General features: G+C 44.1%; 1 protein-coding gene across 2 annotated transcripts; it reads right to left on the bottom strand.

Annotated features, from left to right (window-relative positions):
• Positions 1 to 14,965: 14,965 nt before the first annotated feature.
• On the bottom strand, positions 14,966 to 25,937 carry RBX1 (ring-box 1). 2 transcript variants are annotated; one of them, XM_063154601.1, is made up of 5 exons: positions 25,793 to 25,937; positions 23,342 to 23,420; positions 17,713 to 17,783; positions 16,406 to 16,491; positions 14,966 to 15,145 (listed from the first exon to the last, which is right to left on the bottom strand). In XM_063154601.1, the coding sequence occupies exons 1-5, from the start codon at positions 25,907 to 25,909 to the stop codon at positions 15,133 to 15,135; spliced, it is 366 nt and encodes a 121-aa protein (XP_063010671.1). In that variant the 5' UTR covers positions 25,910 to 25,937; the 3' UTR covers positions 14,966 to 15,132. The 2 variants fall into 2 exon arrangements, with proteins under 2 accessions (XP_063010671.1, XP_063010672.1); XM_063154602.1 differs by lacking the exon at positions 25,793 to 25,937 and adding an exon at positions 24,655 to 25,104.
• Between the last annotated feature and the right edge of the window lie 1,569 nt (positions 25,938 to 27,506).

Genomic DNA, 27,506 nt, shown 5'->3' with positions numbered 1-27,506 from the left:
AGGGCACTGGCAGGAGCCAGGCAGTATGGACCAGAACACTTAGGGCCTAAAGGCAGTTTTGCCCTGGAGCAGTCCTGTGGATAGCCCAGGCAGATCTCCTCTTTGGTGCTCCCAGCTCAACCAGGGGATGAATGAAACAGAGGAGCATGATGGTGCAGAAGCCTCAGAGTGTGCACATGGTAAATGCACCCACCTTTGCTCGCTGCTTATTTATCACCAAGGGACATTTCAAGCCCTAATGGTCACTCCTCCCAGCCTATAAACTAAAGCTTTTACCTACCAGGTCATAGCACTTCTGATTTGATGATTACTTTAATGAAGGATCACAACTTGTATTTGTATCCTTCTTGGCCCATTCCCTCTCCAGAGCTTCTGCCTCTGTTTGTCAGAGAGAGTTTTTATTCCTTGCCTTCTGCATATTCTTCCACCTACTCTGATCCCTCTGGCACAGCAGTCCGAGGAGGTGAAGATCTGTTCAGCTTTGACAAATGTTAGCACTTCTGCTTTTGATAGTAATATTTTAGGGAGTTATTTTCCTTCAAAGGAATTTAAATACCTCTCCTTACTTTTGTTGTGCTTCAAAATTTTGCATCTTGTGCTGACACGGGAGGAGCTCTTTGGTTGAGAACTCGTGGTTTGCTCTGAAGGTTTGAGATTATCAATGAGGAAGTCTTATTTTTCAAAATGTAGTTTATAAAGAGCTGCCATTTACTAATAACCAAGAGATTACTGGGGAGAAAAACTGAATGCTTTCAAATACAGAAAATTAGGACTATGGTTTTAGTTGTGTTTTCATATAGTTTGGTTGCTAGTGTTCGTTCATTCTGGATAGTCAAAATAAACTACTTTCTTTTTAGATATCCTAATGTTTTTACTTATAGAGCATGACAGGATGCTCTTAGATTTGGTGTTCTAAAACAGCAGCATTCCTTAAGAAATGTGCTTAAATGGCACAGGGTATATCAACAGCAGGTTTTGATAAACCTTTCAGTTTTATGTACAGAACCACAACATTGTGAACCTGTTTGGTTGAGTCCCTTTGGAAAGAACCTTTCTTTTTCATCTCGCCCTTGGTGTGGCAAAGGGAAGAGGCAAGGAATGGAGGGCCAGGTTTGCAGCCAGGATCTCTTGGTAGAGCTCAGTACCTCGACTTGGTATCTTATCTTTTTCTATAAAGAAAAGGAGGCTGAAAAACCCTATTTTACTTTATTTTAGTCTTAGGGAATTGAAAGAACAGCCATTGAATTCAGGACAAATCAATCAAATATCACATCATTGATGGCTTTTTATTTCTTTTTCTAAATAACCTGTCTCAAACTATAAAACCAACCATCTTCTGATCATCCAACTTTCCTGATGGACTCAGTTTCAAACAGTTTCCAGCTCAATCACAAACCACCATTTAACTGGACTGAGTCACAAATTTACCCTGCAGCAGCCCCTCAAATGTTTGTTTTCTGGAACTACAAGTAGGTCTCAGAGTGGTGTGAGCAGGATATCCAGAAGTGGATGGTGATGCCTCTGGGTGGGACAGGCTCTGCAGCTGATACTAATCCCAGTTTTCATGGCACAGTGGGACAAGGAGGAGCCCTGGGGACCCAGAAGGTGTTGTGCAAAGAAGAGGAGGACACATCTCCCAACCATACTGTTTGGCAGTACCTATGGGAAGTTGCCCTCAGAATACTGCCAGTGGGAGACCTGATGATGAGCATGTTCAACCCCTAACTACCCCAAGAGGTGTGTAGTTTTGGGGTCATTTATGCAATCAGGACAAAGCAGGGATGAGCTGGGATTCTGAGTTCCTCAGGAACACCCCATGGACATGTTAAACCCCAGGACCAGACAGCAGCCATCAATGTGGGCAGCATATGAGCAGATTGCAGAGCTCACTGGGGTTATCAGCTCCCCCTCAAGCTCACCCCTACCCTGTGATTGTGGTTTCTGTGCTTCTCTGAGTGAGGCTGACCCTACAGCCCCTTTTACTTCAGCTTGGATTTATTGCTTTAGGGTTGCTGAATCCCTCAGCCTCTCCAGAGAATGGGGTATATCCAATAGCAGCAGATTCTGCTCTCAGGAAATTGCACAGGCTCAGGGAAACCTGGAGACGGTTGAGAGACCCAAAAACTTCCCAGCAAGAGGTTCCCTCTCCTGTTTTGCTGGTGCTATCTAGTAAGTCCATAGCAATGTCCCACCACACCAGACAGGCTCCAGCCATCGTGCTGGAACTGAAGCGAGAGAAGAGTGCTGAGTGAGAAGAGTGCCCGTGTGGCTGCTGCTGCTGCTGCGGCTGCTGGATAAAACATTGCAAGGGGGTGGGAAAGGCCGTGGGGAAGGTGGTGGGAGGGCTCTGGAGGCGGCACCTGCCTGAGGTTGCAGCAGCTCCAGGGTGATTCATCCTGGACTGGGAGTAATCGGCTGCTGAAACGCTGAGCCCTGAAACTGTTTCATCATATTTAGCATATCCCGCTACATAACACACAACTTTGCAAGGGGCTCTCTGCTCGGTGTTCAGCCGCAGCAAAGCCCTTAGTCACCTCGTGGTCCCAGCAGCCATGTGTCAGTCCTGGGGAAGGGAGCAGGCAAATCAGATCTTGCGAGAACAGACAAATTACTTTCGCTTTCTCAAGGGAAAAACCCCAAACAAACAAACAAAGAAGAGAGTAAGAGGAAGGGAATACTTGAAATAACTAGGATCCAAAGTGTCGCCGACCGACACGAAAGGACACAGGCACACACCACTTTCAGGTGAAAGGAAAAAAGGGAAGTTTTATTCTCTGACTCCACTATTTATAGTTTTACAAGGGTGACAGTGGATTGGAAGGTGACAGTGACACCTCTGCAATGCCACAGGTCAAACCAACAGTCCATCAAATCTCTCCTCCTCCAAAAGGAATGAAAAACAATGAGTTGTTTACAGAAAAAGTGTGTGGGAAAGTTCACTACAAGAATGTCAACATCAGAAGGCTTAGAAAATCCTAGAAAACCAGGGCGACACCAAAGTGAGCTCCTTTATTACAGAAAAGCCAGAACAATCTACTGGCATGGTGTGGGGGTTGAAAGTGTCCAAGTGATGACTGCAAAATCTTTCTGTTCAAGAAGATGCACACACTGATGGCGAAGCAAGCAATCAGAATTTTGCTAACTGCTTGCTGCAGTTTTATCTGACAAAGCTTCTCACTCAAAGCTGGGAAAATAAGTGTCCCCTCAGCAAAGCTCCATGGGCCAGGAGCCTAACACATCCAGGCTCCAACATGCTCTGGGAAGAAGATAATCCTATAGAGAAGGTCTACTGAGAACATTCATCATCATGTGTTTTAAGATGTTTGGTTGCATAAAATATTGGTGGATTCATTTTCCAAGACAGGCATTTTGCTCACCTGGAGAGCTTTATCAGGGAATTTTACTTCCTTCTCCTCCACCTCAGTCACTGAACTGGAAAAATTCACCCCCAGAAAAAACAGGTAGAGATTTCAGTGATCACAGCACTCCTGATGGGAAGCATGGGGCAGGTGCTCTCCAAAATTGTCAGGTCCTCCTGTCCTCTAACCAGCCCTGCAAAAGAGGCTGCAGCAGGAGCCCCCAGAGACAATACGGCACATTTGTGGGGCTCACTGCTCTATGCCAGCAGCCAGATGCACTCTGCATCTTCTAACCTTCAAATCACCTCTAAAGGTGATCCAAAATAGCCTCTGCTGGCACTTCAGTGGTGGGGAGTCTCCCATCCTCAGTATGATGTCAAATGTCCCCTATCTTTGGTATGATGTCATTGGGCTGTGAGATTCCCACACCTCTGGGAGTAAGAGAGACCTCTGCCAAACCTTCTACCTCAACAGCCAGATTTATATGCCAGTGAAAGGCCACCCCAGCCATAAACCAGGAAGAAGCCCTTGTAGAAATAACCCTTCTCATTAAGTCCTGGTTGAGATGCATGGTGCAGTGCACCTCTTGTTTGATCTACAGCTCCAGCAAGTCCAGACTTCAGCCAACATCTTGTAGGTGATGTTTTCAAATTTCCTCTCAGTATGATGAAAGACTGAAAGTTTAATTTATAAAAAGAAATAATCTCAGCTCCTGAAGCTGAAATTTCAATTTCATCACCTCGCCCAGGAGCTGGGACCTTGGCACAGATGGATAGTGTCTATCTGTTAATCCAGGCCCAAGAGAAGGAAGGAAGAAAAAGCTTGTCGTTAGAGGACTAAAGAGAGAAATAATTTTGGGGGCTTGCTCAGAGGCTCAAGAAGCCTCAAAAATTTCCAAGACTCAAAAAGCACTGATGCATTGAGGCCTTAAAGTGTATTTTTGTAGAGGTCAAGTGCATGTCCCCAGCATGGAATGAGCAGAATAAAAATTGGCATTAAATTCTGTGTGACTGAAACCTTGATTCAGAGTCACTGCAAGTGAAAACCCTAGAGAATATGAAATGCTGTTAGAGTTGTACGACAAGGCTTTGAATTTTTTTCCCTACCCCTCTGGTGCATGATGTTCCTGCAATTAATTTAGTCTACGTTTCTAACAATGTGTGTGCAGAAGGAGGGGGAGCAAATTGATTTTTGGTTTTCCTTGTATCTAAACAGTGTGGCTTGCTAAAGGAAGAGCTTACATTTCAGCCCCAACATATATCTCTGTTACATTCTGGATAATTCTTGAAAGATTTCCCAAAGAGTAGATTTTGGGGAGGAAAAAAGATGCTCCCAGAGGTGTGCAGGAGGACCTGTGCACTGCTGCTCACAGAAGACAGGTGAGGATGGGGGCCATGCACAGGGTTGTTGGATGCTGGCATCAGCAGCACACGACTACCTGGAGGCCACCCAACAGAAATGGCTTGGACAGACAAGGATGAGGATGGGAACTCACTGGCAAATTACTTGTGATCTTGCCATGACTCACTACAGAAACTTCCCTACCTCAGCTCGTTCTTCTTTACACATCTTTACTGGTGGCTGATTCGTGGCAGTCTGGTTTTTTTCAAACTTAGAAAGCCACCCAAACGCACAAGCACTGAGTAATTACTGTACATGTCTAGTACCTAAATAAATAAAAGTGCTTGCCCTGCACTTTTCTGATCCAAAGTGTTGTAGACTCTGAGTAATCACTTCTAAACCTGTGTTACAGATGTTTGTGTTGCTTTCCCGGGCCTGCCAGCAAGAAAGCTGAGGTGGAGGATGAGCCTGATGTCCTGGAAGAGCCGCAGAGTCAGACTGAGTGAGCAGGGGTGTGGCAGAGCTTCTCAGCTCCTCTTGCTGCACAGAGCCCTTCCACAAAGGCAGAGCCGGGACTCGTCTGTATTTCTCTTCCTGCTGTCCTTCTGAACGCCGTTCTGCACACAAATGTGCCCATGGACTAAATACCTTGAAGCTCATACTTTCCAGGAGATGCATGTTACCTTGTCTTCTTCAAGCCTCTGTATGGTTTATACCGCACTGATCCCAAAGCACGAGCAAGAGAAAAAACAGTGGTGGAAATCCAAAGAAAGAAGGAAGCCAGAGCAGCTCTGACACCTTTTATGTCTCCTCCTAAAGCTGTCACAGACCTACACAGATGGGGGGAAACACATGTATCCATGTCTGTCACTACAGCAGTTTGGAATGGGGGTAAGAGAGCCTATCACCCCAAGGCATTTTCCTGAATGAGCTGTTGGAGACCTTTGGTGCTGCCTCCCACAGCCACGTCCTGGCTCAGTAGAGCTGGTGGCACAGTCTCCTCCAGCAGCGCCTGCAAGTGTATGGGAAGCAGGCGGAGGCAAGGCTGAGGAAATGGGGAGGTGCAGAGCTGGGTGGATGGATCAAGTGTCCAGAACAGAGAGAGAAATTTGAAATCCCGTAGAGGGAACCCTTTCTTCTCTTGGAAGGCACTTTGAAGGGCTGTTTTAAAAGATTCATCCAGTGGACTGAAGAAGAAGAAGAAGACATGGGCCAGACATGGGCCAGAAGAAGACATGAGGTTCAAGCACATATTGCTTTCAGGTATGTTCATGGGGCATTTAGGGACAGCTTGATCTACTTAAGATGCAGAAGATAGTCCAAGATATACTGAAATTTTGGAACAAAACTGAGGGACATTTTGTTGGTACAATCAGATAAACAGTCTGTTCCTCTTTCAAAGTTAAACAGATTTTACTATACTTATTTCTATGTTATATCCTCCTGTTTTGTGCTTCAGATGAGTGCTGTACCCAGAGAATGAAACTCCTCTGTATCCACTTGGCTGGGGGAAGCTGCTCACATCCAGCTGGGGAATGAAACCTGTCCCTGGAAAGAAGATATCCATAAACAGTGAAAATATTTGTCAAAATTGTACAGAGAGCCTTTTAATTAAAAGAAAAGTAAAGCAAGGCAAAACAAACCCCAACTTAATTATGTTAGTCTCATGATGATGGATTCAGCCTACTCTTACTTTACTCTACCTGCAGCTCTCATTTTTCAATGACTGGGAATGGATATACATATTCAATGCTCACTCTGGTTCCAGAACTAAGATGCAAAATTTCTTTCTTTAAATGCTCTGTCCTTCTTAAGTCTCCAGCCTTGAAGCTTTCACTCATCAGTGTAGTGCCAGTGTTCAGACCCTGGCTTTCATCTGGAGGCAGGAGTGTCAGTGTTTCATCCTTATGGTGTCAGAGGTTTCCAGTCAGATGTTGGAGAAAACTCCACTTTTCAAGGAGACTCTCACAAGCTGTTGGAGCTTTCTGAGCCTATTTTGTCCAAGAAAAAAAATATTTTAGACCCATAATAAGGAGTTTATTCCAGGTCTTTTTCTATTTTGCATGAAATATTTTAGTTATGGCTTTACTCATGCCAACACCACGGGCTGCTATTTGGCTGTTGTTCCTGTGAATGAAGTAAACAGCTCTGCGTTCCAGCTCACAATAATAACACAGCTATATTCCTAGTTGGCCTTGGCCAAGACAAGCTATTAAAATGAGTTTTGTTTTGTCACGTTTCATGTTCTGAATCATCTTCAGGAAGTGTGGATCTGGTGGAGAGGCACTGAACAGGCAGGAAAAACACTAAGGTGATCCTCTCATGCCAGGACCCGCTGGGACAAAAGCAATAATGTTCCTTGTCTCCTAATGCTGTGCAAAGGTGTGTGTGGAAAAAGGCTCATTTTTTAATGTGTTCAAAATACAGCCCCCTTTTTTTTTGCCAGTTGTAACTCATGGTTAAATGCCTGTGCTAACTCTCGTCTGTCTTCTGCTGCAGGGAGGTGGGCAGTGGAAAATGCAGCACTGGGCTTTGTCAAGTGCTTCCCCGTTACTGGAGAAATTTTGTTCTGATAGGGTGAAAAGAAGGTTATTTCATATGGCTTGAACTGTGCAGCCTGATACAATCATTAGGAAGCTTTGACTGTGTTATAAATAACTTGTGATACTAGCACAGCTTTGTGCAGGTGCCTCTCTGAAGCTCCTACCTTGGCAGCTGCTGTCAGCAGCCTCCCCATCATGGAGGCAGCCCATGATGGCAGTCACTGGTGGGGATGGTGGGCTGAAGACACCATCCTCATGCTCACTGTGTGATGCTGTGCCTTCTGCTTTGCTGCACATGAGGAAGGCTCAAGCCCTTTCTGCTCCTCACACTCACTACCCCGTGTTCTCCTTGGAACAGGCTCATTGCTTTATTTGTCTAGGGTTGCATCCGTGCCTGGATCCCATAGGCCCTTGGTAAGGATCCAACATCACTCATTGCAGGGGAACACCTTTTTTTTGAAAGGGACCAGAAAATTTCAGGGCAGTCAGGAGAGAAGCCTTCTCCTCAGCAAAACAAACCTCTGAGCAGCTGCCAATTAGCTGCTGTAACGGCTCACCATGTCAGGTAGTGTTTGAAAGCCAGAGATTTATAATCCAGAGTCACATAAGCTCTATGGCAAATCAAATCTGTGATGGAAAAAAAAACACCCTGTAATAAAAAGATTCAGCACAGGAAGTCTGATAAACTGTTAATTTTACTTAGGATAATTACAGTATTTACATCTAGGTAGCGCTGACAGTTCAAGGCTTTGATATACTCTAATGTGATTTATGGGCAGCAGAAGGGAGCTGGGTTGAGCTCATTGTCCCCACCTCAGGCACATCTGCTCTGTGTGCAAAGCTCTGATGAGCACGTGCTGCCACAACAGAGAGGCCTGGCCACAGGTGCCTCCTGTCAGAGGCATGACATCTTCGTGGGCTGCTGCTCAGAGATGACCAGGGATTATTAAGCACTAATGAAGATACTACAGTTATAGACAGTTCAAAGAGCTTGGCAATGCACTCAAGGGAGTGAGCCCAAACTGGTATGCTGATTCCAGAAGAGAAGTGGGAAAGGAGAAAGTAAATGAGGCTGCCTCATCTTCCAGGAGCTCCTGTTAGTGCTTCAGTAGATGGCTGATCAACAGTGGTCTCAAATCCAGGCCCACCATCATCACCTGTAGCTCCATTCTGCCAATGCAACCTACAGCACAGGTGAGGAAAGGGCCACAAAACAAGTAATGGCTGAGGTTCTAACAGTGGTTTGCAGCACAAATGTTGCAGTTGCTTGTGATTTTGAGGATTTGTTGTCTCCCTCTCCCCGGGATGCCATCCTGCCCCTTGGAGGTCTCCAGCTGTAAGCAAGATGAGCCATGTCAGTGAGGTGGTGGAGGTAGTCACAACCCGGGACAGAAATATTGCATGAGCACAGTGGTTGCAGAAACACTAAAACCAATTTTTGAGAGAGATGTCGTATGTAATATGGGAGCAGAAGGAGCATCTCAGGTTTGAAAGGTGGGTGGTGCCTGGACCAAAAAGATAACGTGGTTTGGGTTTATCATCAGCTGACTATTGTCTGAAATGAAGCTGAGGCTCATGTTTTACATCAGGGGGCATGGGAACAAGGTCTGGGAAATAGGTAAAAACCACCTGAAGCAAATCCAGCATGGGCCTTTCTGCTTTCTGAATTTTACCCTCCTGGAAGTTGTGTCCAATAGACTCATTGGGATTCATGTTTACCTGAAACATCTCAAGAAGATTCCCCATGGATAAAATTACATCTGTCCTAAAATGGCTCAAAAAAGAAAGGGTATCTAATTTTGCCTCCTACCTGGGAGCAACACTTTTTGCCATCTTACTGCCTCACTGGAAAAGCACACAGTGGCACCAAGAGACACGCAAAATATCCACCATAAGGACAAAATATCCACTGTGAGAACAACTTTGTGTTGATTCTCACACAAGTCCCTTTAGGGAGTCTTTGAAGGTTTCTGTAGAAACCAGAGGCTCAGGACAATCCTTGCAGAGCTGTTGTCCTGCTTTGTAGACTTCAATCTCTGAAAATTGCACAGATCAGTGATCTATCAGTATTAAAATGTTTGGTCTCAACTTAGTTAAGCAGAGAGATGGATGGCCACTCACTCTGCATGGAGCAGTGGGACATGAGAGCCTTGGCACCTGGAGCCATCTCTCATCCCCAAAACCAAATATGAGTAAAAGGGTTTTGTGACAAGGATAATGACTTGTACACTAAAACCATACAAAACTGAACTTATGTTTTACAGAAAAGGCTGCAGCTGTGGGGTGGATTTTGGCAATAACATGCCTCCAAAAATCCACAATACTGACACTTGGTGAAGGGTGGGAAGGGGGAGGAGCACATAAAACATCCAAGCCCATGTTTTTCATTAAAAAATCATAATGTTTCATGTCTAAAATATCAAAATTATTAATTTCAATGCATCCAATACAACTGTGATGAAGAGACTGCTCCAACAGCATATCACTTCTCTCTGTGAGTGGACAGAAGATGAATGCCCTTTTTCATCTGCATTGAAAATAGCGTCTTCTAGGACATGGGAGAGGAAGGAGGATGAAAAGGATATTAGGCAGGCTGTACCTCAAGAGAAGAAAATTTCCTTTAATCCCCTTCCCAGCAAATAAGCATCAATTTGAGATCCAGCACAGGAAGATGAAGAGGACATGGAGAGTAAGAACAGCACAATCAGAAGAAAAGCACACATTCTCAAGTGCACCATCAGAACACTGGCACTTTGCATTCCCATCCTGAGTTTTGATACCTACCATGCTGGTACATCTGATTCCTTTCCAGAGGAAAGTGCTCTGCTGTGTTCCTGGTTTATATGTTGGAGCAGTGAGGTCACGACTCACCTTTCATGCAAGGACAAAGAAATCAGGTGATGGAGCCATATTCACAGTCATATGTAAAGAAAAGGCAGCAAACAGGCAAATTCCAGACTGCTGCAGTGGAGTGGGTAAATTCTTCAAGGCAACAGGCAGTGGTGCATCCCCACACTCAGATTCAGCTTCTCCAAAATCAGTTGGTGCTAATTTCCAATGGACTTTCAAATCAAACCTCAAATGCTTTTTTTTTTTTTTCTTTTGCTTTTGCAAACAGGACCATTGCTGGGTACGGCACAGGATTCAAAGACCTGGCAAGGGGTACCCTTTCTGTGTCCAATGGAGAGGCTGGAAAGCTGCTAAAAAAGGGAAAGAACAAGCCAATGCCCTGTTGTTGTGAAGGAGTCAAGTAGCAGAGAGACAAAACGGAACTTGCAGCACCTTGACTTCTGGGACTGAATCCAATGTCAGCCCAGGTGAGCCCAAAATCACCGAACTAACCCCCTCCCTCAGGCTGCAGAGGAAGGGCACCACTGGTACCTTGGATCTCCATGGGAACCATATCAGAGAAAGGGGAAATAAAAGAGGAGAACAGAGAACAGACCAGCGTAAGGGAACAGAGCAGCAGGGAATGGGGAGAGGGTGGTGGTGGGGTGAGGGGCATGTGGAAACCATCCATGCACCAAGGTGTCCTGTGGTGAGCAATAACAGGCTTACTGTAAAGCCTGCTGCACTGGGGAGGAAAACTGAGCAATGTATGGAGCCTGTGATGGGGAATGGTGTTTCCTCACAGCAGATTAACCCAGCAGCAATATGGGCAGAGGGAGCTTGTGAGGAAAAGCAAAAGCAGGCAAGAAGAGCTCGCTCTTCCCACAGGTTTTGTGGGGAGAAGGTGGTGAGCAAAGCAGGGAGACAAAGGATGTTTCTCTACACCCATCCTCCTCTTCCCCTCCAGCCCCCAGAGGAACCTGCATTAGGAAAATACCCTCAGCAGTGTCACCTCCTCCTCTTCTCCAGCCATGGCCTGGGAATCTCTAGGCAGTGATGGCTGTCACCCAGGCTGGGGTGAGCAAGCTGGGGTGCCTGTGTCTCCTCCTACAGTGCCAAGGAGCTCATCCCCTTGTTGGATAGCAAAGCAGCCGACACAGGGCAGAAGGATGGGAGCTCATGGCGGTCCAGGAAAGTGCTGGCAGCGTGCTGGCCACGCAACACTTCACAGGCATCAACTCCACACCTTGCAAGTGCCTTTCTGCTGTTCCATGACAGCACCACATTCTTGCTGCCCAAATGCAATGGGAGATCACCCCCACATTGACAAAGGGACGAGCTTGTGTTCTTCATCAAGGGTGGGCCCCATCTTCCAGAACACCTCCTTGCCTGCCTGACAATGGGAGCAACACAGAGACTTAGTCTTGGTCTCTGCCTCTGCCCCTCTCTGAGTTATCTTCCCCCCCCACCCCATTCCTGGCTGCTCCTTTTAACTCAAGGAATGAAACTCAAGGCAGAGTCAGTCAGGGAAGTGGTGTTACTGCCATTCTCTGCCCTGATGCCTTTGGAGGAGGCAGTTTTTTAGAAATAGTGCAGATCTTCCTGAGTGGGTGGTCCCCTCCTGGAAGCTCAGCTCTCTGCCTCACAGGTTTTGCTGCAGCTCACACACCACCAGTGCTGCTTTGCTCATCTTCACATCAACTCCTCTTACATGGCCCCAGACCACTTGGGGATGCCATTAGTTTCTGTAGGAGGAGATGGTGGGAGAAGGATGACAGCTGCAGGCCCCTTTCTTACCTGCACATAGACAACGCCACACTCAAAGGTGTATTTTCTCACGTGTGGTTGGGGTTTCACCATCACACCTGATCATAGAGAAGTGGGAGCACCAAATGGGGCTCCCCTGCAAGGGATATTTGCACAAAACCACACAAAGCAATTGCAAAGCTTCCTCATCCCAGCCCAAACAGCCGCATCTCCACAGATACTCCCTCCTTATCTGACTGTGGCTCCATAGAGTGTTGCTACAAATCTGGAAAACTGGTTGAAGCTTCAGCCATTTTTCTCAGACATCAGGCATTTTTCAACCAGCAGACTCCTGACAGCCTGGCATTTTTTAAATGTACAGTCTGTAGTGATTTTGACAGGAAAATTCGATCCATCCCCTCCTACTTCCACGCAGCCCAATGTGCTGTGTCATCCTGGCGTCACATTGTCCTGATTCTGGCATCTTAAAGCAAGACCACTGAGGGATTTAGCACACGAGACACAGCCAATGCCATGCAGCACCTGCAGCTCATTGTCTCCTTTGCAAAAGGCAGAGAAGGAAGTCACTGTCTGGTCATTTTGGCTGCTCTCTGCCATGGGCTGCTCAGCAATGCAGCCTGCTTCAGCTGACAGACTTGTAGAAAGAATCAGAAAAGTCAAGTTACCTTCTGCTCCACAGCAGGTCTACCAGTGATTTGTTTTTCTCTAAGCCAGGCAGCTGCAGGATACACTGTTCTCTGCAGTTTTAACTGTCATTCTCTCCTGATTTTATTTTCAAATCCACAGTTCAAATGCATTCTCCGTTTACAGGAAGGGCAAATGGCACTGACATGGTCTTTTCTCCCTTGTGCACCTATCTTCCCCACATGATACTTAGAAATGTGCCCTAGTCCTCCTTCCTCCCCAAGAAGCTCTCTGCATTTTGCAATAAGGAGAAGCTGTAGTCAAAAAATGGTCGTTGCTACAGGAAAAAAGGCAGTGGGAATAAATGGCTTTCTCCCACATCTAGCAGAGGTGGAGAGGCTGAACAGTAAGTTAGGACAGAGGGAGACCAGCCTGAGCAAGCAAACATTCCCTGAGGAAATGGAGCACTTTGTGCCCTTGGATAAAAGAGATCTCTTGTACCTTCACCTGGTGCTGCCTGTGCCACAGAGCTTCTCTCTGAAGCTTTTCCTTGTCTCTCCAAACACAAGCCTCAATGCACTACAGAAAACAGAGCTGCAGGCAGCCCTGTGCTGCAGCAGCCATGGCCCATCACCTGTGCAGCAGGGGAAGTGGCAGCAGGGCCACTGCAGCCAGCAGCAGATGAAAAAGGATTTTCTTTCCTGGGCATGTAAGCACTTGGTGCTTTACACTCTGTATTTTTCCATTTGGGAAAACCATGTTTGGTACAGACACTACAAAAGCAATCTGAAATCAAATTTAACAGAGTTTTACGCACTGCAGTAGAGCAGAGTTTCAAAGGGTGTTTAGGGGAGAGTGCCTGTAGCCAGCCATTTGGAGGGTACAATAAAAAAAAAAGACAATAAAAAACACCAAATCCCCTTGTCTTTCTGCAGGCACAGCCTTAAGCAAATGCACACAAAGCCACAGAGGAGAGGAAAACGTTTCTGTCCCCAGCTAAAACAAATATGCCCAGGGCAATATGCACAGATGAAAGAGGGATGAATCAGAACTATGTAGCTGGACCCAAAAAAAAGTTCTCAAGGATATAAATTGGTGAGCATCTGGGTACCAGGTCCTGAAAAACCAAACACTGCAAACAATATGGACAATCAAGACCAGGGTCATCTGACATTTCCCTCATCTCGACAGGACATTAAATAGGAGTTCAAATTTCACGGAATGGCATTTAACCTGGATACCCTGTTGCCTGGGTGAATACTTTGACCACTGTTGAGATCATCTTCCCCCTCCTCTTCTGTTCCCTTCCTGCCTCCACCACCAAAACTACCTGACAAATCCAGGATAAACTTTTTACCAAGAAACATGGTAAATAAACTGTCTAGCTATAAACTCTTCTAGTCCTACTTGTTCCTGTTTTCTTATTAAGGGTGGAAAACAGTGAGCTGTATCATTTCAGAGCAATGACATCAACTGATAAAATAATCCTGACATTTGCTTGCTGCAGATTAGAGAAAACCCCAGCAATTACAGAAAACTGCAAGTTTTGGTTGTCTCAATGGCCATCTTTAGCCCCTATCACTACAGTACACCAATGTTTAACATCAGCTATCAAATTTCCCATCCTTAGTAACTAGCAAAAAAAATGGCATCCAAAGATGGCATCATGAACAGTCAAGGACAGAAATCTACCATGTCTAACACTGCTGACATAAAGAGGCAGCCTTTCGTAGCAGGAAGAATTTCTTGGATGCTGTTTCAGTTCCCAGCATCTGCTGAGGCTGTTGACATAGAGGGCAAAATTTGATTCAGTAAGGATACCGGGCCATTTGGCAGAGGAGACATCAAACAGAACATTATGTAGTTTTCAAAGGAATGATTTTTGGCCAGTTGGACTTGAACTGGGAAAAATAGCACTAGAAAGCAAATAAAGACTTGGTTTGCTTATATACTGCTTACTTTTAGCTTTCCAGCCAATCTAGCACATGAATTTCCTGCGTTTACTTTCACTCAACACATGAAAGCACTTTATGAACACTGACAAAAAGTGACATCCCATTTCTATTCCCCAAAGCTAAACAGCTGGAACTGGGAAGTTAGTGAAAATTTCATCTACGGGGAAGGTGGTCTAGTCAAACTCAAGAGTAGAAGTGAGAGAATAGTTTCCAATGATGACACAACCCCTAATTGTATAGATCATCATTTGAACTCTGCCCTAATAAAGCATGTCCACACAAAAAGCTATTTGCATAAACTACTCTTAGCCAGGCCATGTCCTGCACCCACTGCACTACACAATGGAGCTCAACACCAACCTCAGCGAGCCAAAGGTGTGGTTCTCATTTGTGTGGGAGTAGAACCAAACTCACAGTCAAAAGCCTGGCACAGCAAAAAAGAAGCACTCCCCAGCTAAAGAGTTAAGCTTAGTTTAAGTCCCAGGTCTGCAGATAATTCTCCCCCCTCATGCTCTGACTGCCTGCTCCTGAACACAAGACAAAAAACTTCGACAGGAAGCTCCAGCAAGACTTTATTCAATGGTATACAATAGGAAGAAATTAGCATGAGAGAAGAATTGTATACATTACTGACTTTCCAAGTCACTAAAACAAACCCATGGTGACAAGAACAACTGAGTTCGATGACATAACAAGAAGCGTGGGACCATCTCTCTAGTGTCCATACCTGTAAATAGATAATATGTTAATGCTCCTTTAAAAATTACAATTCATAGGAGTGCTGGTCTGGGTGGATTCATTTTCATTCTACCACAGCATAATTAACATATAAATGGGTGAAATACTGTTAAGGAAATCTTAGAAGTCCTCCACATTTCACTTCCCCTAAAAATCTACCCAGTTAGAAGAGAGCCCATGTGGAGAGATCTCGGTATCAGTCATCTTTTGCCCTGAATCCCACTTCAAATATACCTGGCATAAAGCAAGACCAAAATTTGTCACAGCCCCAGACTCAGCACAAATCAGAAAATATTGATTCATGTCTCTGTTTCTCATCATGCTGCCCATGCAATTTGAAGTGATGAGCCGAACAACATGGACTCAGTTTTCAGTGTGTGTTCAGGAAAACATCTTAATATCAAAACTATGGTACTTCAGTTGTCATGTCAATGATGATTTGCACAACTGTCTACCAGAGCCCAGACACAGTCCTCAACAGTTATAATACCTGTTTTGGTTTTTTTCAGTCTGGATTCTGACAAGAATTTTTTTTTTTAAAGTGAGTGGGGAGAGGGACAATCTACAGTTAAGATTACTAGACCAATGGTGCAGAATGAAGGAAGTGATAGGCAAACTTCCTAACTATTCTCAATGGACAATTACCTCTCAAAATATGACTATCCCTCAAAAAGCCAATCTTGGATCTCCTACTACTATTCTTGACAGGAAACCTTTAAAAAACATTATAAAACAAACAATACAGCAATTACAAATAAATGGGCCAAAGCTGCAGGAATGGCTACATGAACACTTGATTTCCAGATGCTAGGAAATCAGCTGTATTAATCTCTGAGGCTATCAGAGTTATAAAACAAATCATCAAGATCACAAAGGAACCCAATAAGATCCCTGGCACCTCAGCAGTAATACTTTGGAACCCAAGCAGCTGAATTCAGGTCATCCTCTAAACTCAAACTGCTCTTGCAGCAGCACACTATTCACCTGAGACTCTACTTCTAGCTAATTACATTTCTCTCCTGCTCTCCATTCTTTAGAGAGAATGTCAGTAGAAATCACTACTTTTTAACAGCTCCTACATAGCCCACAGCTGCTTGGACTCCCTTCAGAGCTCACTTAGAACCAGGTGACTAAGGAAAGAACCTCTCTGAACAGCAACCATGCCCTCAGACACATCAATCTGATACTGATCATTTATATTTACAGGACAAGTGGACTTTTCACCTTGCAATCTGGGCAGGATACGTACTTTTGGAACTCCCATTCCCTGTTGTCCAGAGGACATACTTGGCGAGTTTTGAGCCAGCGAGAGATGCAGTGGAAGTGGAAAGCGTGCTGGAAGACAAGATCACATCATTTCAGAGTGTATGAATGCACTCAATGCAAAAACTACCACTGAAAGCATCACAGGAAGAAGAGAGTTTGCAGGCAAAGGAGGGGACGACTGATCAGTCAATTAGCTGATAAACACCAAGGAATTAATCCACATTTTCAGAGAGGAGGAAACATTAGTGAAACGGCAGCAGGGAGCCTGTTCCACAGTGCATACAGTGGCAACTGACTGACTTCTAATGAAGGAGGGAGTGCAGAGTTTTAGCAGCTGCCAAAATTGGCAGAGCAGATGCTGATAAGAAGCATAATCAGAAAGAAAGGAGAAGATTTCAGAGTGAGTAGCAGGGATGACATGAATGTATACATGCTGAAGGAAGCTTTCTGTCAGTTTGCAGGAGATAACAGAGCCTGAATAAAAAGGAATTTGCAAAATTAGAAAAAAACCCCCCTCATTTATGTATTGGGTAAGGGCAACTGTTCTCTTACCCCATACAGCTACTTAAAACCAACATTCCACTTGTGGTCACTCTCACACACAACAACATAATTTTGACATTAGAATATCCTGACATGGTTTAAAATTTTGCCCTTGTCCTCTGCAGACAGAATTGCAACATTTATGGTGCTGTTCCAGCATTATCATGTTAACTCAATCCCATAGCACAGTAAAGATAGGATTGAGGATCAGGAAGTTATTCCACTATGGAATAGATTATTTTCCAACTCAGGCCCAGGCTAGGTAAGAGGTATTCAAGTTTGGAGTTAACTTGGAGTGGGACCAATTGATTTGATCTTCCCCCAAAACTGGAAGGAAATCATCTGGTTACCCCAGAATGACTCTTTGAATTAGCCTGCACACAGACAAATCAAACAGGCTGACATCCAAGTTATCCTATTAGTGGGGCAAAGGAAAAGGTGCAACTCCTAGGCAAACCATGATCAGGAAAATCATGCTCAGAATGAAAGTTCTATTATTCCTTTAAAAAAAAAAAATATATATATTAAGGCTTATCTTCCTCCCTTTGCTTCTTTGTCTTATTACATCTCTCCATCTTTCACTTTTTTCTCTCTCTCTTTTCTACATTCTAGCAAACATAAGGACTTTAAAATTCTTATTTCTGGTGGATTATGTGAAACATGCTACAGAACTGATTCTGTCCCACATCTTCAAAAAAGGAAGATAGCATCACCCGACACAAGCTCCACAACAGAAGTTTTCCTTACATTGCAGACACCCCATGCAACTGTGCACTCCTCAGAGGTAGCCGATGCTTGGTTGGCTTGACATTCTATGCCTGTGGAAACAAAGATGGAACAAATACACACAGCAGTTGAAGATGTACATGCACATGTACTAACTGGTAGATTCCTTCATAATAGCAAATGTAGGCAGGGGAGGAGGAGCTCTTTTGTGGTGTTTAACACACCAGAAAGTATCAAGAGCTATGGTTTAATGCGCACTGTTTTTTCAAAAGTATCATATCAAAACATTCTTAATCCTGATTTCCTCCTTCCTCTACTTTTTTAGTATTCCAAAGTTCCAGAGGGCAAGAATATATAACTCATCTGCTGGCAACATGTGTTTGTTGTCCAAATTTCAAGGATAAAGATTTTAATTTTTTCCTCTTGTGTTCACAGAGATGTCTTTTGATGATGAGTTGACAGTAAGTTTACTTAAACTTCTTATCCAGGTTTCTCTCAATACAACTTCTTATATGTTCCTGTCAGCCACTATGTACTTTATTTGCAAATTAATTTGCTCATGTAATGCTGGAGCTTGCCTGTCTTTATTGTATAGTCTTGTGAAAGGTAAGTACATCCCAAATATCCACAATAGGAAATACAGTATGGTTTAGCTAGGAAATACAGTATGGTTTGGACATTTTATACCTTGGGGCTGAGTACCCAGGAGGATCCTCAACCCTAACTTTTTATGAGTTTGGGTTATGTTTTGGGCTTTTGTGTCAGATAGTGTAGATGAAGGAGCTGAAAAAGAGTGAGGTAAGAAGAACAACACTGAGAACATAAATCCTACAAGTCAGTTCTCCATTCTAAGGCCTGAACAAATCACTTCTGCTCCAGTTCAGGAATAAACTTCAGAAGAAAAAAAGATTTTTGCAACTCCTCCACCATGAGCAGCACAAACCTATAAGACTAACATTTTACTTCTTATTAAAGGATGCCTTTTTTAGGAGTCAAGCCCAAATGATTTAAAAAGATCTGCTAATAGATGATCAGCTTAGAACTCAATACACAGGCTTGCTGCTTTCTTGTTTTGCAGATTTTTTTTTTTCCCCTGGCAAAGAAGATGTCTGAACGAGCTCCAATTCTCTGTTCACTCTTTGTGCGCTTGAATATACTTAGAGGAAAAGAAATTTGATTCACCAATTAAAGATTTAAAAACTTCCAAACCCCATAGGTTTGGCTGAAAAATGTGATCTCTACTTGTTCTGTCCCATTCTTCCCTTTTTCCATTTTCACGCTTTTCAGGTGTGGAGGTGCACAAAATAAAAAAAAAATCCCATTTTTTCTGAGATGCAAGAGATGTCAATTGACCTTGGTCATGAGGAACTACTCAAAACAAGAGTGATGTCTAAAGAAACTCAGTAACAACAGCTGTTCTGCAAGATTTGAGTGAACCTGTATTTATCATATGGCTTACATCAAAGACATGATATACCACAGCAGCAAGTCCAAAGCTCAATCCTTTGCCTCGCTATAGAAGAAAACAAAATCCAGTACTTCAGTCTTAATTCCCAAATCTTTCAATACATACAGCAATAAAACTAAATCTGATTGAGAATATGGAAGATGCTCAAGACCCTCGAAGAACTTCAATTACTTTGGATACTTGTATAAAATTCTACACCTGAGATCTTTGCAACAATTTCACTGTTACTGCAGTATGGACTCATGGTCATGGGGCACAGTATGTTAACTTTTAAATATCTGGTCAGTGTAACAGTAACAGATCATGATGAGAAGAAGAGTTGTAGGAAAAGATGAGGAAATTAATCTAAAGGAAAAAAGTCAAGAAGCAAGCAAAGTTTAACTCAGAAAGCCTATGCTAAAAGCAAGGAAAATAGTCCAGCACACAATATGCTTATCTTGTTTCTTCTCTTTCGCTGCTAGAAACAAAATATTGGGCATATTAGACATGAAGCCCATCTAGCCCATTTTTTATGTCATTTTGCCTTTTTTTTGTCTCTCTAAGAGGCCCTAACATTAGAGCTGCATGAACACAATTTTTAATTTTCAGGATTTAAAGGACTCTCTATTTTGCCTGGGAGTAAGAAGGAAGAAAGATGGTTTAGGTAGGGAAAACAAGCACCACTGCCATTCATTTCAGTGTTACTGAAACTTTCACTGACAAACCTAAACTTCCACTGACAGTCTAAAGCATGACAGTCCCAAAAGTTTAAGAGGACTTTTGTGGAAGTGCCCGAGGAGGAGTTCTCTGGTGGTGATGGAAAACCCTTCCAACAAGACACCCAGGTTTAGCTCCCTCATCAAACTCACTGGAGACTACTGCCAGCACTGCTACCTTTGACTGCCAAAAAAGGGCCTCCCAAAAGCTGAAGCACTTTCTGGTCTCCTGCTTTCTTCATTTCAGAAAAGGAAAATATATCAACAAATAAAAAATAAATTTAACACATGGACAATCTCCATCCTAGAATGAAAGCTGATGATCCTGGCTCCTGAAAGAAAGAGAAGCTATTTACCATCTGCTGACCCAAAAGAAGTTGTAAGAGCGAGATAGTAACAGGTACTGGAGGAATACTGAATGACTCTTCTGTTGCCTTGCTTTTGACAGAGTATCTGTAGGTGAGGACAGAAAGAGACAGCTAAAACCTGAAATACCTGCAAAGAATTGTGAAAGATGCAATGGAAGCATTTCAACTCAGGGAATTGTGGAAATGTATGTTATATAATGGCAGCTTCTGAATCTTGGCATTGTAAGAACCAGCCCACTTCCTATGCATTTTCTATTGCAGAAATCACCTGTATATTTACACATCAAAAAATAAATCCAAACCCATTCCATCTAATAAACATCCTGAGATTTTTCTCTGGATTCTATGCAACATATCTATCTTTGTGAAGCTGGATTCAGAGTACTTGGCATGTTACCATCAAAGCTAGGGGACAGCATTTTGATGGCACATTTTACACAGTTCAAAGCTATACTGGTCATCTTATTGTAATAAGACATTACACATTTTAGACCAGAAGATAATCCAATATACTAAACACACTGTTAACACTCCCCAATTTACCATGTTGCAGTGACAGCAGCAGAGAGCAAGCCTTTGAAGAAAATCTAAAGTAAAATCTAAACAGAACCTGTGTCTTTCCAGAGAAGAATGAAACTAAAACACTGAAAACCTACTCATCCCTTCTGTCCACTGAATACAGACCAAACTGAGGGCAGGGGCATCCTTTGAATCACATTATTACCAGTCATAAGGCACATGCATGGGGAGAACTGCATGACACCTTAGCACTGATGCCTGACTTTACAACATTAACAACCTTTCATTACCATGGCTGGCATTACTTATCACTTTTGTAATGTTTTCCCATTCTAAGTTTCTCTTCATCGCTAGGAGTGGGAGACATTTATATCCTGCATTTTATCAAATCTAATCTTGTGTTGTTCTTCTCTGCATATTCTATTAATTTTTTCTCAATTTGCCATCACTTCACATCTTATGTCTGAAAATCTAATTAAAGGGTTTTTAAACAACATTAATGATCTGTAACAAGGAAGTAAGCAAATCCAGAGCCAACACTGATCTCGGAATACCAATTTAGATATGCCTTCTATCTGTATGCTGTCAATTTTAGTCTGTCGTTTGCAGTCCAGGCTCCTCATAACATTGCTCATACCAATTAATAACATGTTATGCTTCAGCAACACAAAAAGGAAAAAAAATTACCTATGCCTTTTTCCTTTACTGTTTTTCCTAATCTTCCTATATACTCTCAACCCCCACACACATATTGGTAGGGCTTTTAAAAATATTTTTTAAAGAACTGATAAACAAAAGTTATTACTCAAAAATAGCATTTGTCCATTCTCCTTCCAACTCCCCCACACCTCTCCTTCATCCCATATGTCCTATTTGCTATTTATAAAAAAAAAAAAAAGGCAAATATATGAGACTGTATTTGGTCTGTCATGGAAGGTGCAATTAATTTTGAGGCAGATTGATAGAATGAAACACACCAGCATCTCCTATCTTAAAATATATCCCTCTTATCATGAATAATTATCTTGAATTATAGGATTTTATATATTTATTCTATACATTTGTAAATTCTATAAATGCAACTTATGCTCTAATAAGTCTTTGAAATTCCATTTGCCTGTCAGCAAAATGCTTTTCTCTCTAATACATTATAAACCTGAGAGACTAAGCAGTAGTCCAGTGTCCACCTTCTTTTGAAACTTCTTTCCAAGACAGCACAGGTCAGAGACACCTCAAAGGGGGAAATCTTTACATTAAAGAACCTCAATTTATTTCATAATCCCTGCTCTTTTTAGTGTTATCATTCCCTGTCTAATAACCAAGAATAAACTGAAGCATGGATAGGCAATAACTGACTCAAAATACAAACATATCTATCCCCAAGAAGAGAAGTGAACCTGCTTAACCCACGTTCAGACCAGTGTGTTACAGTGTGTTTTTTCTCTTTATTAAAAGAATCCCAAACAAACAAACAAAAAACCCACCCAAACAAAGCTTCTGAAAGTAATTTTGTAATTATTATTTAAATATGAAGTAAAATCAGGTACATCCTTCAGTAGCTGTTCCTATAAACTTGAAGTCTCATTTTTCTCAAGTGTTTTATTTCCATACAGTCTTATTGACAGGAAGTTGCCAATAGTATTGGTTCCAAGGGTGTCCACATAAAACCAAAGTGCAACAAAACTATTCCAATGGGATCAGGACAGGCCATTCCCAGGCACTCTCCTTGGACCTGGGCTTGTTTTGGGGGGCTCTACCAGCCTCACATTTTAGGAATTAGGCAAATTTCTTTCTGGAGTAGGCTGAAAGGTCTTCTGTCCTTCATGACTGAAACAAGATAGACAGTTATGGTGTCAACAGTACTTTGACATTTTTGAGGAAAAAAAATGGGTTTGTACTCATTAGCAATACTCCAAGGGACTGAAAACAGTGACTTCATGCATACAGATATACTTCATGATAGAAATGAACCATCAAGATTATAGAGAAAAAAATTAAAATCAAACCAATACTAACAATGTATTGCTTTTTATTTTGGAATTTGATTATTCTCCTTTGCAAGTGAACAAATAATTTTCTAGGTGGCTACAAAATTCCCCCTACTATAACAAGTACTAAGTTAGTTAGGCAAGGTAAGTTTTATAGAATGAGGAGTCAAATTAATTTGCTGGTCCATGCCTTTCCTTGCCAGACACAGACACAGAAAGTGTTACAAGACTTCATCTTAATGAGTGTCATGGAGAAGTTGACACTCATAGCAACCTCCCCAATCTGACATATAATACCTTTCTTTGTAAGCCTGTCAACCCTGAATAATTTCAGTTCCTCTTTATTATTACTCCTTTTCTTTGTTGTGTTCAAAGTACACTCAGCAGCATCATGTCTGTTGATCTGGCATCAAGAGATCCTACCCTTTACAAGAAAAAGGTGAAGAAGAGCAGTATGGTGACAGAGGTCACAAAAATAGATTATGAGATTTCTGCATTACATAAAATAGAGATTAGCAGAAGAATTAGTTACTAACTGAAAGCTCTGCTGAGTTATATCCTCAGCTGGGGTAATTTCAGCTGTTCAAACTGTGTCCCTCCCCATTTACTTACACAGATCCATAATGTGGTTTCTGCAAATGGCACAGTTATCAACCACAATGTCCCATGCCCACAGAGCCACGGCGTTCCACTGGAGAGAGGGGGAGAAAAGAAAAACAGCTGTGATTCAATTTACACTGGACACAAATCCTCACTATTCTTCAAGATGCCATGTGCTTTTTGAAATAGAAAAGCTGGGATATTTAAAAAAACCCAAATCTTAGAAGTCCAGAGTAATTCCTCATAATGAGTTCAGGTTACTAGGAAGCAGGGGTACATTCCCCTCACAAACCTCCCAGACACAATGGATCCTTCCCACTTCAAAAAGCAGGTAACTCCCACAGGCCCCCTACCCTTCTTTTTTTTTTTTGGTGAAACAACTGCAAACATCTAGATTTCTATTCAAGATCCAATGGAATCCAACGATGCAACAATGCATCATGCCAAATCCTAGAAGGAAAGAATAGCCCCTTGGAGAAAGAGCAGTTCAGATGCCATTTTTGTTAAGAGGAATTCCCATTATTTGTGGCAGTTCTTCTAGTAATCACCCTTCAGAGCAGTTGGGGTCAAGAACTAAATCTCTAATGCTACTCTCCCCTGACTCCTGAAAAATCTTCCCTACAAAAGGTTAATAAGCAACAACCTATCAGCAAGGCTGGATATAAAAATTTCAATGTACTACCAAATCAACCTTTCAAAGACTTACTTTATACATATAAAAAAGTAATAGGACTGTCCCATGCTACCTCAGAGGAAGGGTTTGAGGATTTTAGGGCAAGCTATGCAGAAAAATATAGAACCGTTTTATTCTTCCAGACAAAACGCATAATGAGGTCTTCTGTAAACTCATTAAATAAATGAACCTGCCTTCAACACCCAAAGCAATCCATTGGTAATCAGGATAATCTTCATTTACTACTTAAGTAGTATAGATTTTTTTCTCCTCACATGTTCTCAGTATATATTTGCACTGACTGTACTATAGTAAATCTTCTCTACTCTGCTCCATTTCCATCTTAATGTTTTCATTGCTTTCCCTCAGTTTGGGACACTAAAGAAGGGACCACTGAGTTCCAAGTATTGATATAAAAAGTAGTCACAATACTACCAGATCTTTTAGGACATACACCAGTAGTGATCTCATTTTTCTTCCCAGAATTCTAACTTCCAGTCTAGCTGGCCTTCTGGCCTCCCATTCATCTCTCATGGACTTCATCCATACTTCAAGGCAGCTGAGATAAAAGTTCTCAGCACCCTTATCTCTTCCATACACTCCAGTACTTAATCTCTTGTCCGATTATGGTCTACTCTGATGGCCCGCTCACCTGTACTGAGCCACACATGCAACAAAGGTCTTGGTGCCTGGCCAGGGAGGAGGAATGCCACTGACACATAAATGGTGCCACTTCCTACCACTCTCATTATATTTGTCCCTAATTCCAAAGGACAAGCAATTATGTCACCCAAACACTTCCTTCTGCACAGATCCAGGGTTTCCATCATCACTGATGGCAGCTACATTTCACACAAACTCATCTAAAAGGAGGAATCACTGGAAATGTTAACTGATATTCAGTCTAGAAGTCACTTTTCCCAAATGATACCTTAGTACAAGCCCACACAATCTAGCCCTGCTTCTCTACACCCTGCTCAAGAGCCTCGGACCATCACTGTGACCCAGCTGACAAACTGGTGGCACTGGACAGGAGAGCGATATTATGGCTGCTCTGAGAGAGGAGGCAAAGCCAGGGTGGCATGAGGACATTTGCTCACTAACACGTTATGGCTCGATTTAAATAAGAAGGAGAAAAAAAGTCAGCCACAGCCATTTGCAGAAAGTATTTTACGCAGCACATGGGGCAGCCCGGGCGGCTGGGCCACCGCGGCCGGGGGTGATGGGGGAGGAAGCGCTCCAGAGCTGCTCGCCGGCCCGAGCTGCCCAGGGGCTCTGGGTATGGAGTAGCCGAGGCCCGTCGGGAAAGCAGCGTCAGAGGGGAGCGGGCGGCGGAGCCCCGAGCAGGGCATCCCCCGAGCAGGGCAATCCCCGAGCAGCGCAGCATCCCCCGGCCAGGGCACCGTCCCCCGGCCAGGGCACCGTCCCCCGAGCAGGGCACCGTCCCCCGAGCAGGGCACCATCCCCCGGCCAGGGCACCATCCCCCGGCCGGCGCGGCCCCATCGGCGCCCCTGCTGCTGCTCCCGCCCCCGCCAGCCGCGCCCGCTGATTGGCCAGTTCCCGCTGCACGTGCGGCGGCCCGCCTCAACCATTGGCTAGGACGCACGCCAGGACTCCGCGCAGGCCTCGCGCCGCCCCTCCCACCGCTCCGGTGAGGAACCGGGCGCCCGGCTCCGTAAAGGGAGCGGGAAGTCTCCCCCTCCTCCGTCCCGCTCGCTGGCATGGGGGCGGCCCCAGCCCCCCCCGTCCCCCCAGGAGCTGCCGGAGGAGCGCGCCGGCGGGGCCTCACTTTCTTCACTTCGAAGCGCTTCTTGCCGGCGCCGCTGTTGGTTCCGCTGGGGGTGTCCACATCCATTGCGGCCGCCATTTTGGGTGCGTTAATCGGCCCGTCCTGCTCCACGCGCATGCGCGGCAGGGCGGGGCAGGGGGGCCGGAGGGGCGGGGGGCGCTGGGAGGGGTCATGGCGTGGCCACGCCCCCTCACGCAGGGCGCCGGCAGGTGCGGGGGCTGAGGGCGCGGTCACGTGGGCGCGCTGCTGAGGGCGGCCGCAGGGGCGGGGCCGCGCCGCAGTTCCCCCATCGCTCTGCCGGCGGCGTGAGGGCTTTAGGCACCGCGCCTCGCTACAGTCCGCTGCGGTTTGCCTCCCCTCCCTCTTCACGTGACGGGCTTCAGCCTCAATAAACTTCTAACTTGTTTTCGCCCGTCGAACTCGAGGCAGGGCGAGGTGGGCCTGGCGGTGTTGTCGCTGTAGCCCTTTGTTCTCCCGCAGTCCAGGTTTCTTTTTAAAAGAACGTGGAATTGCTGGACACAGGACGAGCACCTTACGGCGTGCGAGTTGAGCTTACAGTAGTTACAATCAGCATAGATTTGAAGGTGCTGCCAGAGCTGCTCAGGCCTTGCCCGTTCTGTTGCAAGGATGCAGACGACAGGCACGGGAGCTGGTTCTGAGAGCTCCCTCTGTCTGTTCCTTCCCACAAGGTCAGTGGTAGGATTCTCCATGATACGGAAACTGAGGGCAGTGCACTCCCCAGCCGGACAACTGCAGCTCTCGAAATTTCACCCAGCTTTGCAGGTCCCTGGAGATGCGATCTCTCTGCAGAGCCCCCCACTTCTAAATCCGTTTGTACTTCTTGGATGTGGGAAGAGGAGTTTGTAGAGGCACTAAAAGGCCATTCTTCTGCATAGATACAGGCAAGCAATATCTGTACTCTGCCTCTCATAAATACCCAACAGCACCGTTCTTGTCTGGCTCCATTGCACCCATCTGGCTGTGCGCATACAGCTTTTTCCTGAGACCCAGGGCTTGCTGGGGTGGGGTGAGGGCAGTCTCCAGATAGACTTAAACCCAAAGTAGGGACCTGCAGTAAGAACGAGATGATGCTGTCATTGGATGTGTTGGAATAATTTTATTGTTTGGATTGGGATTAATATTTGAAAGACATGTACCGCTTGTGCCCTGATTTATGCACATATCTAAATATTTTCAGCATCAGGCTGAGCCTGAAAGTTGCACAGACAATAAAGGGAAGTTTGAAAAAGAAAAATGCCCTCCCTTGTGTGAACACCCTTTAACACCTCTCATTACCTACATGGAAAGTTTCCATGTCACTGAAGTGCCCCTTTCCCCAGATGCTGCTTGGTTATGGGGCATCTCTATTGCTATAAATTGCAGCTGCACAAATTCAGGTTTCTGTCCTGTTGCTCCATATTCAGGACTATTGCAACGGAGTATTTTGAAAACAGGAGTTGGGTGCGTGAGAAAGTACTTTTCACCTTCAAGAAAATAGCTCTTTTCAAAGCAGAATTTGCAAGATTTCTTATTAATAGAAGCATAAATTGTAACTCTAATTCCTAAATGTGTATGGCAACGTCTCCAGTAGGACATTTCTCAGTAAAAAACCAGGATGTTGATCAAAAATGTAGACTAGGGCATACACATACCAGAGAGATGTTAACATTCATTTTCACTTCAAGTGACTACTGTAGTTCAAACTGTAGTCTCC

Source organism: Melospiza melodia, chromosome 4, assembly GCF_035770615.1.
Source record: "Melospiza melodia melodia isolate bMelMel2 chromosome 4, bMelMel2.pri, whole genome shotgun sequence".
Taxonomy (NCBI): Eukaryota; Metazoa; Chordata; class Aves; order Passeriformes; family Passerellidae; genus Melospiza; species Melospiza melodia.
The sequence above is the reverse complement of the archived record's forward strand: the minus strand, read 5'-3'. Positions and strand labels throughout refer to the sequence as shown.